Source organism: Epinephelus fuscoguttatus, linkage group LG5 (assembly GCF_011397635.1).
Source record: "Epinephelus fuscoguttatus linkage group LG5, E.fuscoguttatus.final_Chr_v1".
Classification (NCBI taxonomy): Eukaryota; Metazoa; Chordata; class Actinopteri; order Perciformes; family Serranidae; genus Epinephelus; species Epinephelus fuscoguttatus.
Genome location: NC_064756.1, coordinates 1,956,619 through 1,971,377, shown reverse-complemented (window position 1 = coordinate 1,971,377; position 14,759 = coordinate 1,956,619). Strand labels below are relative to the sequence as shown.

At 42.7% G+C, this 14,759-nt stretch overlaps 1 protein-coding gene across 2 annotated transcripts in view; it reads left to right on the top strand.

The window, feature by feature from the left end:
* LOC125889549 (fibroblast growth factor 12-like) overlaps positions 1-14,759 on the top strand; it is a 75,544-nt gene that overhangs the window by 21,472 nt on the left and 39,313 nt on the right. The window contains exon 1 of one of the 2 annotated variants that reach the window (XM_049577639.1): positions 6,447-6,710. The exons of the other annotated variant lie outside the window; for it this stretch is intronic. Within the exon in view, the coding sequence (XP_049433596.1) occupies positions 6,605-6,710 (106 nt within the window). The 5' untranslated portion in view covers positions 6,447-6,604. Of the gene's footprint in view, positions 1-6,446; positions 6,711-14,759 lie in introns of those variants that run through there. 2 annotated transcript variants of the gene reach the window in all.

The window sequence follows — 14,759 nt, the reverse complement described above, 5'->3', positions numbered from 1 at the left end:
AAATGCAGTACGGCAGTCACATGACGAATCATCTGACGCATGCAAATGAAGACACCGAGGCTCAGCGATGACACAGGAGGGATGCGGTTACTGTGGTTACCGTTCGGGGAGGGCAGTTCGGACCCAAACAGTACCGTGGTGTCATTGTTGTTACAGGTACACACGCTCCTGCTCGCTGGCTGCTGTGGCCGCAGAGATGATGCAGACAGGACAAACACACGTGGCTGGGGTTGCTATGGCAACATGCAAACATGGTTACCTGAGTATCGATGTGTTTTATTGGTGGATGTCTCAGTTGACGTGATTGATTTGATTGTTGAACAGCAGCTTGATTATCATCATGGTTCTGATGTTGCACAGCGACAGTTTGTAGGATTTATATAAACGTCGTGTTGAAGCATCTGCAGGAGGAAATAAAACAAACCTTTAAACCCAGAGCGATTTCCAGCTCAAGGCTTTTTTCCTTGAAGTCATTGTCAGACTCAGGGCTGCAGAGGACTGACAGCAGAAACACACACACACACACAGACGCTGCTGTGCTGTGTGTTTATATCACTGGACAGTGTTTACTGTGATAACCCATCAGCTGATCCAGAGACAGAAAAGACGTCTCATCTCGTGTGTGTCCTGGTTTCCTTCGGTCTCCAGTGAGACGTGAGCAGAAGACACAAGTTAAAGCAAACATGGCTGCAGTTCAGAGTGAATTGGGATGCACCTCCTGTCCTTCAGTGCTGCTCAGTCACACCCTGACGCCTCCTGAGCTGCTGCTGTCTGCCCCCTGCTGGACGCTCTGAGAACTCACTGCAGCAGCTTCAGTCTGCAGCTTGAGCACAAACACCACAACACTTAGTCTGTGTGTGTGTGTGTGTGTGTGTGTGTGTGTGTGTGTGTGTGTGTGTGCAGGTGCTGCTCACCTGTTTGCTCCGTCCTCAGCTCACATACACACACACACAGGATCATCTGCAGATGCACATGAATCAGCTCAGGGGATGTGTAGACTGTATCGAACAGAGCATTAAACAGAGAGGAGGACATCAGGATGAAGAGGAGCTGAGATGAACATTAGTGCAGTGAGTCAGGAATCGATTTAAAATCACATCTCTGAAATATTCATCATCACTTTAGGACCATCAGAGCCATCACTGCAGTCCTGCTCTGGTTCAGCATCAACACAGTGTTTTAAAGCTCTGTGATGTGACTCTGCAGTATTCTCTGTCTCGGTCTTATTCTGCTGCTGCTGCTCTCAACTGTTTCAAACTTTCCTTTATTAAGGCTTCATTTTATTTTTGGCAGTTTTCTAAAATGAGACGCTTCAGCTCAACAGGAGGCCGACCTCAGAGTCGTGTTCATGGATATTGATGAAAACAAACTGTGAAAGGCAGCAGATATTTATCTGACTGTGTGATCTGATTGGACTTTAGTGCAGTCCAGGTCAACAGGTGATACGAGATGATTTGACAGACAGACTTTGACACTGAGACTCATCAGGGATATTTTGTAATCGTCTGCCCTGAGCAGCAGCAAGATGACCCCCCCCCCCAAAAGAGTCCAGACACTGGTGGTGCATGATGAGACTGATGAGGCTGATGGATCTGTGATGGGGAGGTGGAGGGCGCACAGAACTGCAGCATGAACATACTAAAGTCAGAAAGAGAATCATGTTTAAAGAGACAGTAGCGACATAACAGGCTAACAGTGAAGGTGTGTTGCTGTGCTATTGCTTAAAAATAGAACATCTGATTTATCAATAAACAGCTCCAGACAGTGGGCCTCATTCACAGATATCTTCTTATGATTTTTCTTAACTTTGTTCTTCACACAGGTCTCACATAGAAAAGTCTGCGTCATGTGTTCTTAAACTCCATCATTGTTCTCGTCATGATGAACCCATTGTCCTCGTTAGTTGATAGCATGTACCAGTTGATCCTAATTAGCATAAACGTCATGCCAGTCCCCATAAAAGGGCATGAGACTGCAGGGCCGTGTGCACACATGGAAACTGTGGATGAAGAAGAAAAGTTTAGAGAATTGAGTCAAGAATGCCGAACTGAAGGTCTGGAGAGGGCGGAGCACCAAACTCCAAACATTAAAAAAGCTTCAGTAGTCCTGAGTGGAGATGCTTCTGCAGGAAGTGAACGCCAGACGAGCCGTCACATTTAGCAGCATCAGGAGCGGATATAAAATAAAAAGATGAATGAGATACTAAAGATGTACATTGCATTATAGTTGCACAGCTCTCAGGACTGAGACTTAAAACTTTCACTGCAGCTACAGGAGAGACATGAAATATAACAGGCTGGTGAAGATGTGACGTTTGTAGGGATGTTGGATTGAGGAGCCACATGTACACATGCCATGTCTTCGACCGCTTGGAAAAAGTAAGGTTGGGTGCTGGGTGCTACTCTCGTGCCAACTCTGTGCCAGCTTTCAACGGAGTGCAGGCAGGTTGCGTCTGAGGTTGTTAAGCAACCATCACCAGCACCGTATTACAGCCTACTTACCAAAAATCCTGAGTGCAGAGCTGATCTTCTTCCAGGTGCTGTTCCCTAAGTGTGTCTTGGGCCAAACATGTTGTCCGTGGGACAGATGTAAAGCTCTGAGTCCTGCACTGAAACTTCTCCTCCATATTTACCACCGACTGATATTGATGGAAGAAGGGAAAGATATGTTGTTCCTCATCACATGACATGTGGTGCACGCTGCAGCGTTCCAAAAGTTGAACTCTGTTTGTCTCAGGGCACGGCCATCACACCCTGAAAAATAGGCACTCGGGAACGGGTGTCACTCTGGTGTTTGAGCACGCCTGCTGCGCATGTACTTTGAAAACAGTTCATTTGAGGGCACAAAAAATGCAGCATATATACGGCCCCTTGGGGTTTAATGATCCTCGACTCACCGCTCTGCATTTATCAACCACCAAAGAAACCTGATTTTAACTTAGTCACATGAACACAAATGTTTGTGTCACTAACTGCGAGAAAGACTTGGACCTGAATACCGTCTTTATTTCCAAAACTAACTGACCCATCTGTAACTTTCCAAACTGTGACATCATGTCAGTCACCAGATGTGGCAGCAGTGTCAAGACCTGCAGAAAAATGTGTTGTGATGTCACAAAATATATTTCAGTCACTTTTTAAAAATACGTGATAAAGACAGAAGAGAGAAAACCTCCACACTGTAAACCTGTCTGTCATCAATATTTAGAATAAGTGCCCTCTAGTAACTACTTGCCCTTAAAGGGCACCTTACAAATACCTTACAAGTCAAGCTGCAGGGATTAGTGTGTGTAGTGATATATATATAGTCCTGTTGACACTCTCAGAATAACTCCTCTCCTCTTACTGAGGGGTCAAATGCACCCTCAGATCTCAGAGCACGACTCCAGACCAGACCTGTCACAATACCAGAAATTTACTAGTTGATACTGATACCAGCGAAATGCCACGAAAGATTAAACAAAATATGCTGCCACGGGAGAAACACTTTTCTTACTGACGAGTTGAGGCGGAGCTGTGTCTGCAGCCGCACTCACATCATCACTTCATCATTTTATCCTGTTCCACATTTCTACAAAATTTTATCATAATTAGCGCATGACTTTTGAGTTATGGCCAAAAGCATGATTTTCAAGGTCACAGTGACTTTTGACCACTAAAATCTAATCGGTATCATTTTTAAGTCAGAGTGAACATTTCTGCCAAATTTGAGGAAACTCCTTTAAGGCCCTTTTTAAAATATCGCATACGAATGAGACAGGCGCAAGGTCACAGTGCCCTTGACCCTTGACAACCAAAATCTAATCAGTTAATTGTTTATTTATTGCCATCGGTGCTGCTGAAACCAGTTTAATTAAATATTTTGAGGAGTTTTAGGAAAAAAATCAGTTCAGATTCCAGTGGAAAAAAATCTCACATTCTTGTGCTGCTTGCCCCAGCTGGGTTTAAAAAAGGCAAGACCGAATGTTAGCAATGAATTTGATGCAGTGAGCTGAACCAAGTTACCTTTGTTTTCCATATTCTACAGGAGTATACACTCATTCATTTACTGTAAAACTTCAATTAAAAGCCTCGTCCCAATTGACCTATGGCTAAGCCACGCCCCCCTCCACTCACTCGGACAAACTATCAACATTCAGTGGCCGGTGCTATGGCAGGTGTCACAGTACACGGCATTTCACAGGAGGCAACTGATGATTTTTGGAGACATAACGATCAGATGTCTTTGAGAAGTAACCAAAAGGGCCTAAACTACGCATTGGAGGGATATATTCATCATTTTATTGTTGAGAAGGTCGATGAAAAGCTTAAATTACAAGCCAACATTTACAGGTCACAGTGTACGCTTGTGAACCGCATCTGGTTGCCGTCACCATCAAAGACAACAAGTTAAAGTGCCACTGAAGTTAAGGTTTTTGGCTCAGAATATGAGAAAAGGATAACGGCCTTTTTACCATCTTTACCAAGAGTGTCTCTGCGTTAGTTTGGTGCTACAGTATTTACACTGAATCATTCAGCATAACGTTTGCCAACCTTTGTTATCTCTGCCATTACAGATAAGTTAATGAAGCTAAGCTGCAGAAGTTAACGTTAGCTTAACTAGAGCCCTTTGGACAACAGCTAACAATGATGTACCATCACCAAAGTACAAAACTAGAACAAAATAGGCTAATGAACTCCCAGCAAACAAGGTGACATGATGAACAACGCAGCTAGGAGCTAACGTTAGGCTAACTTTAGCTAACGTTAGCTAGAGATGTTAAAGATAACTTTATATTTCTTTCCAGCAAAGTGACAATATGTTGCCTCAAACACAATGTTGACTTACCTTAGAACAGATGTAGACATCATTGTTAATCTTATTCACGTTGAGTTGATGTTGTGGTCTAACGTTACCACACAACTTTATCCAAAGGAGACACTTTTCTCGCTTGAGATGTGGTTTAAAGTGTAAAAACACACCTGGTCGCCCAGCCTCTCAGGATACCTTGTGTCAGAGTTGCATGTACCCCATGCACACCGTTTGACCATTGTTAAACTTCAAATCTCAGAAAAAGCTCATAAAACCGAACAAACTGACTTTCTGTAATGCATTTCAATGGACGTCCAGGCAGAGAATGTCCCAGTGTATGGGGATGGCTATACGCACTGTGATTGGCTCATCACGTGTGAGGGCGGGGCTTAGCCATAGGTCAATTAAACACCCAGTTTCTTTTACCAGCCCAGTGTGGCTTCACACTTTGACAAATAAAGGCCGGTCTCTATCAGAGGCCTGGTCTGATCGCCAACCAGTTCATTTTTTTATAGAAGTTCTTGGGATGTATAAACCAGGTTGCTGGCCACCTGAAATTATGTGTACGTTCCTCGATAACCCTGTAAGTTATTTATACTCCTTTAGTCCGTCAGGGTCCTCAGGTCAAAAGAATCAAAAGGATTTTTCATAAAATTTAATCCAAGTTGTGAGGATTGTTTTAACAGGATAAAGTGGTGTCGTGTCGGTATGTCAGGTGCCGTAGTCTTCGAGTGCCGTCACTGTCTGTTGGAGCTAGATCAATTGAATGATTCATCATTGGTAAAGTATCTGAAGCCTAACTTTTATACAAGTAATATTCATACTGGTTTAAATGAACAGTTTGACTGTATTTGTGTGAAAGGAATTAAAGGCCTGTCTCAAATAGAGACTTGTTGAGTTCATTGATTTAAGCAAGTAATAGCCTGGGCTACTAATAGAGGTTTTACGGTAGTTTGTGCCGGGGATGGACGAGGTTGCAAAGGAACAGCTCAGAGCAGGCCTTTTTGAAATGTCACATTCACGAGAAAAGGATGGGTGCAAAGTGACAATGACCTTGACCTTTAACCACTAAAAACCAACCAGTTTATTTTTAAGTCAAAGTGGATGTTTTTGCCAATTCGAAGAAATTCCCTCAAGGTTTTTCAGGTATTATGTTCATGAGAATGAGACAGACGTACGGACGGACAGCCTGTAAACATAATGCCTGCGGCCACGGCTATCACCAGCACGGAGGCATAATACCAGACATGAAATGATTTTATTTAATGTACTATATTCCAGTCTTTGTAAACAATACAACATCACTGTTGCAACTTATCATCATTTCTGTTTTGTGTTAACGACCTGCCGTTCTGTTGGACCATCTACCTGAGTCCATGTGAACGCAGCAGAAGAGCTCAGGGTTTTGTTTTATTAGAATCAGAGAAACTTCAGTCTGACACTCAAAGTCCAACAAAACCTCCAGGTTCATATTTTTTGGGACGACAGAGAAGGTGTTCTTCCTCACTATCAGGCGTCCCTCTGGTTCACAGTGCCGTGACTGTCAGTGTCTCTCAGCGTGACAACAGCTGAGGGGTGTGTCGTCACATGGAGGCGTGAGCAGTTGGAGGTATGTGCAACAGGAACAGACAGACAGACAGACAGACTGTAATGAGTCCTGTGAGTGTGTTTAAAGGTGTCAGTTGCAGTGACTGAGTCATCGATCCGTGTCCTGACTGACTGACTGATTAACTGACTGCCTCTGGACTCCTGAAACCTCCTCAGCCAGCGTTTTGAGTCCGTGTGTGTGAGCTGAGTCGGCTCTCTGCATACGATGACCCGTTACTGCAGCCTGCTCCGTCGCCTGCTGTCCGGTGAGAGTAAGGCAGAGGAGGCAGATGAGGAGGAGGCCAGCGCTCGCAAAGAGAGCAGCCAGGCGGGTGAGCGGACGCCCAACACTGACCTGTAATTACTGTAGTAGAAGAAGAGGACTGGGAATGTGCCTGCAGGAGAGTGTTGTTGTTGTTGTTGGTTAAAAGTCAGTGATGGAAACAGAGTCAGCAGGTGCATGGCGTCCTGCTGGGGCTGAACTTTAGAGCTAGACGGGTTTGGCTGTTCGCTGTCTTAACAACACAATTGGTCTGTTCATGAGCTGTAAAATATAAAGTGATGAGTTCATAAATAAACATGAGATTTAAAGTTATTTCTGTTGGTCAGATATGTTGACAGGAGCCGTCAGTGTGCTTGTATACAGCTCTGAGGACACATTAGATCCCTGTCAGACATAAATGCAGATATGTAACATGTCGTCGCTTCATGTAGTGTATGTGGTGGGTTTTATTATTTGTTTGATTTATTTAATTCTATTATTTGCTGGCATGTTGGATGAAAGCAGATACACTGTAAATATATATACGTGTATAAATAGTGATTCCAGGGTTTGGTTCAGTCTCTGCTGTGTCAGCAGTGAGAGAGTCTGCAGTGAGACCAACATGCAAATAATATTCAGAAACATACAAATACACTTGAATCATTTGTCTGCAGTTTAAACTCAGTGTATAGTGATGGGTGACTTTATATAAACTCTTTAAAGTAGAAAATTGATTGAACGTATAGACAAAAGTTATAGTTATATACAGACTATAATGTTATAATGAGCTGTACAGACTACACACTCAGTATGATTTAAGGTTTCATATACACTAGTCCATACCCATTGGTAGCTTTATCACCTTCTACCTATGCCAGTCCTCAATGCCTATGTGCAGTTTCACATAGATTGACCACGTCAGTGAGTAGAAAAACATGGGACGGACAGAATGACTGACTGACAGAATGACACACTGACAGTTTCCGTGATTATGTACAGCATACCATACCATGACTTAGTCATACCAAACATTAGAAACAACACCAACACTGGTCCACAGGGGGAGCCACAGCGATCGGTCGCATTTTAGCCATTTTGAAGCATTTTTCTGTTGTTATAGCGCCACCCAGTTGCCAATTAGAGTTAAATTTCTCCAGTCACCTTGAGGCGTCCTGTTCTACATATCTACCAAGTTTAGTAAAAATCCATATGGCGGTTAGGCCTAGATAAGAAATGAGCTCTCTAGCGCCCCCATTTTGTTTGATGGGCTCAATAATGGAGGGGTCCCCTCAGATTATGTGTGGTCATATGCCTACAAAGTTGCGTGGTGATGGGTGAAACCCTTGAGATGTTCTACACCTTTATGTGATGAGCCACGCCCTCCGCAATATTCATTGCCTTATAGAAGCTCAGTTTTAGGAAGTTTTCCAACTTTTGCCAAGAGGGAACTTTAGATATTGGTCCCTAGATTATGTTCACCCAGTTTCATGCAGATCGCTCAAACTTCCTAGGAAGAGATCCATTTGAAGTGTTTTTCAAAAAATTCAAAATGGTGGAAAATCTATATAAGCGGAAGTTATGGGTTCTTGAGGCAAATGTGTTCCTCATGAGGAGAGGCATCTCTGTGCAAAGTTTCATGTCTCTACCACATACGGGGCATGAGATATGCCCATTCAAAGTTTGACATTTCAATGGGTTGCTATAGCGCCCCCCTTTGGCCAATTGATGTAATATTGCTTCATTGGCATCCTCCCATGACCCTCTACCACTGTGCCAAATTTCACATGGATTGACCAAGTCAGTGAGGAGAAAAACCTGGAACACACACACACACAGTTTTCATCATTATATAGTAAGATACACTCCGTATTTTTACCCACAAAGGTATATGAAGATATATAATAGCACCACATATTTACTAGTATATAATGTTATACATTAACAGTAATGTCCTGCAAAATGCAGTTTATAGTAGAGTATATAAAACTATACACAGACTATATCGTCTTCTCTCTTTTTTTACACCTTAAATTAAACAATTTAAAAAGCCATACAAGTCTAGGATGGAAACTATTTATCGTCAGAAGTAACACGGTTGCTGATCCATCTATTATTGTGTATAAAACCTTATATAGTATGTATAAACGTTACAGGGAAGAGGGAGGGCTGGCGGCTCCCGGGCCCCCTTCTCCAGCGGGCCTGGGTTTGGTGCGGTCGGCCAGGCCACCCCCATCACATAGCGAGGGAGGTGCGCGGTCCCGCGGGGCCCTGTTCTGTTGCTGTAGCTGGAGTACTGCGGTATGAAGGTAGCCACAGCAAATACTGCCCAGCCCTATAATGTGTCAAATACATGTTTATAGAGACAAAGGACAGACAGATGTATATATTCAGCAGAGACTAATAAATGATGTGTGTATAAAGGTATATACACACTGTTTAGTGTTGTCTATATAAAGTAGTAGACACTCCTCTCCTGTTATGTCAGATATTAATCTTAGTGTATAAATATCAGCGTTAACATCTCTGATCAGATCTTAGTGTCTCACACCTTCACCAGCTCTCAGCCAACACCTCTCACTTCACAGATACCTTTTTATACACACACACACACACACACACACACACACACAGAAACACACGTATGCAGACTCACACTCAGGCGGTGGTGTATAAGATATAAACACAGGACACTGTTGTTCTTGTTGGATAATGTAGCTGTTAGCTGGTAAATCATTACAGCTAATTACAGGTGGCAGGTAGAAATAAAAGCACAGGAAGCTTGGTTTACTTTAATGACCACCACAAAAGTTGGACAACAGAACTCTGACCACAGACTTAAAACATTGTTTCCCTCCTGTTGTTTTATTACACAGTGCTGCAGTGGACGTACACCATGTTATCTAGCTTGCATCAAAGCAACACGACAATAACTGTACTCAGTATAGTTTTTGTTTGTTTCAGACCACACAGAGTTGTGCTCCTGATTCAGAGTGTTCTAGTTTAAAGGTCCAGAGTTTTCCAGAGAGCTCTGGTGTCGACAAAAACAGAAAAACTCAGTGAGAGCAACATATTTAGCTCCGTAACTTGTGACAGAAACAGAACACACGACTAAAATTACCTCCAACGCCCCCGTGAGAGTGTGTCTCTGTGACCTTGACAGTGATGTCTCAGTTATATTTACAGTATCGTGTATTTCTGTCTGACCAGCTGTGTGTTTCCTCAGGACTTCAGGTTACCTCAAGTCAGGGGAAAAATGTGTCATGCATAAATGATATCCTGTGTTCAGATAGTTATGTAGGAGAATAAGTGAAGAGTCAGAGGTACAAAAATCAGGTCTTACGGACTCTTTAAACCATTTAACCATTTAAACCACCAAGCTTGTCTTCATATGACAAACAGACCTGCATATGTACTCACAGAACACAACAGTCGTATAAAACCATCCACATCGCCGACACTATCCGAATAATGACCAACATCATTAACAAAAATATAAGGGTTATTAAACACTTTGACATCAATGAGCCCACAACCAGCAGGCTGTTCTCTCATGTAGCATGTGAAACCATAGACTGTATCAAGATGGACGACATGACAGCTCCCCAAAAGTTAAGCTGAAACATCTGGGTCGCCCTCTTGTGGCTGGCTGCAGTTTAGATCATGAAGCCAGCCTCCTCCATATTAACCAGTATCTATACTAGTGCGTCAGCTCTACGTAGACCCTACGCTGTAGACCCTACGCCGTAGACCCTACGCTGTTGTGAGCATTTATACTTGTGTGGTGGTGTGTCTGTGTCACTCTGCAGTTACACCTCCAAAACACTAGTCGGCGGCGGGGTTTCTGTGAAGTGCTGTAAAGTTTAGTTGATTCAAAACACACATTAAACACACGTTAAACACACATTAAATAAACACACATTAAACACACAATAAACACACATTAAACACACAATAAACACACATTAAACGCACATTAAACACACATTAAACATATGTTAAACACACATTAAACACACATTAAACGCACATTAAACACATGTTAAGCACAATAAACACACATTAAACGCACATTAAACACACGTTAAACACACAATAAACACACATTAAACACGTTAAACACATTAAACGCACAGTAAACACACGTTAAACACGTTAAACACACATTAAACACATAATAAACACACGTTAAACACACATTAAACACACATCAAACATACATTAAACACACATTAAACACGTTAAACACACATTAAACACACAATAAACACACAAATACACAAATACAACTTGCTAACGTTATTAGCACAAGCCTATGGCATTTTACATTGTATAAATTAGCCTAGTGGCTAGCAGACTTTTCTTCTACGCATATTAAGTCAGGAGCAACATTTAACGAAGGTAACGTTACAAAATTCGGTTACATTACAGCTCGCGATTGGTCACACAGGTGGATGGGCAGGATACTCAATACCGTGGAGATGGCTGCTGTGCAGACTGTGGGTCTGAATGATGTCACCAGAGCAAGATGTCAGCGCCCGTATCCAAGATATTTTAGCTTCACTTCTGTACAGTGGGGGAAGTGGAGACATATCGTCCGTCTTTATATACAGTCTGTGTCAAACCAAGGAAACTGAGTTATTTTAATGTAGCTCCTCAGGTTACGTTAATTACACAGCTTTATGTTTCTTCTCCTAAACCTAGCCTACTTACCTTTACATTCATAAACCTAACCTGTGTGACCTTACTTCCTATGTAACTTTACTTTCCTAACCTAACCTATGCAACTTTGCTTCTTACGTAACTTTTCTTTCCTTAACCTAACCTATGTAACTTTTCTGTCTTGACCTAACCTACATAACTTCACATTCATAAATGTAGCCTTCAAACTTAACTTCATAAACCTGATTATGTAATTTTACTTTCTAAAACTAACCTACGTAACTTTGCTTCCTAAACTTAGCCTTCGAACTTTACATTCCTAAACCTAATTACATAACTTTACTTTCTTAACTAAACCTACATAACTTTACTTCTTTAACCTAACCTACATAACTTAACTTCCTTAACCTAACCTACGTAACATTACATTCATAAACCTAACCTATGTAACTTTGCTTCCTAAACCTAATCTACGTAACTTTTTATTAATAAACCCAACCTCCGTAATTATTTTCCGAAACCAAAACTACGTAACTTTACTATCCTAAAATACCCTTAGATAACTTATATTTCATAAACCTGACCTATGTAACTTTGATTCCTAAACCTAGCCTATGTATCTGTACTTTGTATAACCCATCCTGTGACGCTTTACATTCCCAAACCTAGCCTTCGCAACTTTACTGTACGAAACCTAACCTATGTAACTTTATTTTCCTAAACCTAACCTACATAACTTTACTTCCTTAACCTAAGCTACGTAACTTGTTATTCATAAACCTAATCTATGTCACTTAACTCTCTTTAACCTGAACCAGGTAACATTACCTTCCTCTATCTAACCTGCGTAACTTTACTTCCTATGTAATTTACTTCCTAGACCTAACCTACGTAACTTAAGCTGCTAAACCTAATGTACATGACCGAAGTTGTCTTGGATCCCCCCCCCCCCCCCCCCCCGTAGCAGAGAGATAATCGGTCCTTCTAGAGCTTTCTGTAGCGCTGACACGTTGCTGCTGGCTACACAAGACTATAAGTATGTAAACAGGCTCCACCATCATATGTGGACTCATGTCTCTGCTGCCATGACTCTGATGCTTTCAGCTTGTGGTAAAGTCCTGCTGTCAGGCTGCGTGTCGCCCCGACACCACCTCACTGTGATTCATATTATTATCAGATAAAAGTTAAACTTCATCAGTCCTCTCTGTCACTTGTCCTTACGCCCTCTTCCTTTTCATTCTCTCTTTGTTAATTGGTTAAAGGCTGTTAATCATCAGAATCATTTAATTGACTCCCTGATGGAGACAGTTCAGTGCTGTGGAGGAGGACTGCTGCAGTCAGCTCAGTGTGGACGGAGTCGTCCTGCTGTTGTTGTGTCTCTGTGTCTCCCTCTGGTGGACACTGACAGCTGGTGGATGTCAAGCTTCTAGTTTGTTTCAACTGTAGCAGACATTGTTTTATTAAATGTCACTTTATGTCAGATTATTATATATAAGCAGTTTTATTTATCCTCAGTGCTTCCTGTCATTTCACTGCATATCATCTCTGTCACAGTAACTAACAGCTGCGGAGGAAGTACTCAGATCCTTCACTGCAGTAAAAGTACCACACTGGTACGGGTACAAGTCCTGCATTGAAAATATCCCTTCAGTAAAAGCAGACAAGTTTAATCACTGAAATGTAGTTAAAGAATATTTACTGAACAGTGGAGTCAGGTTAACCTTTGATAATCTGAACATCATGGATGTTTAAAGTCTTTTAAGAAGCTGGTTGTCGTTTTCCAGAATCATCAATTTTGCAGCAGCAGAATCTCCTGAATTAAAGATTCAGCATCAAACATTTAACACACACACACACACACACACACACACACACACACACACACACACACACACACACTCTCTCTCTCTACAGTGCAGGGTGTGTGTATCCAAATCATTCAGACTTTGAGTCATATTGATTTGTAACAAGAAAATCAAAGAGCTGATTGTTATGAAGTGAAGAAGGAGATCGACAAGCTACAGAACAGCAAGTACGTCAAACTTGGGGTGCGTTCACACCTTCTCTGCTTTGTTCGGTTCAGTCAAACTCAGGTTGGTTACACTTATGAACCTCCCTGTGCTCAAACATGGTGTGTGTTATGGCCAGTCCATGACTCCCACAGAAGTCCAATAACAAAACACCACTCAGGTTCAGGTCAGGCCGTTCCTCCCAATCACCCCCCTCCAGGTTTCTCCGTCAATGCCCACGAGAGCGTTGGAGTTCCCAGCCGGCAAAGGCGAGGGTCCAGCACCTCTCCAGAAGTTTGCTTCCAAAACCAGTGCTGCGTGTGGACATGAACCTAACTATATCTAGTCAGTTCCGCTCCATCTCCCGCATCAGCTCCGGCTCCTTCCCCACCACAGAGGTGACATTCGATGTCCCAAGATCGAGTACGCGACGCCAGGGCTCAGCACGCCTGGGGCCCCGCCCCTGCCTGCCGCCCGGCGCACAATGCACCAGACCTGTTCCTGCAGGTGGTGGGCCCACAGGGCGACGGCTCCATGTTGTTTTGTTTGGGCTGAGCGCAGATGCGCTGTAAGCTCCCCCCCAGGTCTGGCTCCAGAGAGGGGCTGGTGTCTCCTTACAAGGTGCTCAAGGTCCGAAAAGTCCTTTTCATCAAAGTCTTCTTGAATCACCCTTGGTCTGCTCCTCTGTGTTGTCTGGGGCTGTTAACCAGTACCCAGGATCATGGGGACATGCAAACCCCTCCACCAAATTAAGAGACGTGCAGTAGTATTAGCAGTGACAGTACCTACAGTAGTATCAGCAGTGACAGTACCTGCAGTAGTATCAGCAGTGACAGTACCTATAGTAGTATCAGCAGTGACAGTACCTGCAGTAGTATCAGCAGTGACAGTACCTATAGTAGTATCAGCAGTGACAGTACCTATAGTAGTATCAGCAGTGACAGTACCTATAGTAGTATCAGCAGTAACAGTACCTATAGTAGTATCAGCAGTGACAGTACCTGCAGTAGTATCAGCAGTAACAGTACCTGCAGTAGTATCAGCAGTAACAGTACCTATAGTAGTATCAGCAGTGACAGTACCTGCAGTAGTATCAGCAGTAACAGTACCTGCAGTAGTATCAGCAGTAACAGTACCTGCAGTAGTATCAGCAGTAACAGTACCTATAGTAGTATCAGCAGTGACAGTACCTGCAGTAGTATCAGCAGTGACAGTACCTATAGTAGTATCAGCAGTAACAGTACCTATAGTAGTATCAGCAGTAACAGTACCTATAGTAGTATCAGCAGTGACAGTACCTGCAGTAGTATCAGCAGTAACAGTACCTGCAGTAGTATCAGCAGTAACAGTACCTGCAGTAGTATCAGCAGTAACAGTACCTGCAGTAGTATCAGCAGTAACAGTACCTATAGCAGTATCAGCAGTGACAGTACCTACAGTAGTATCAGCAG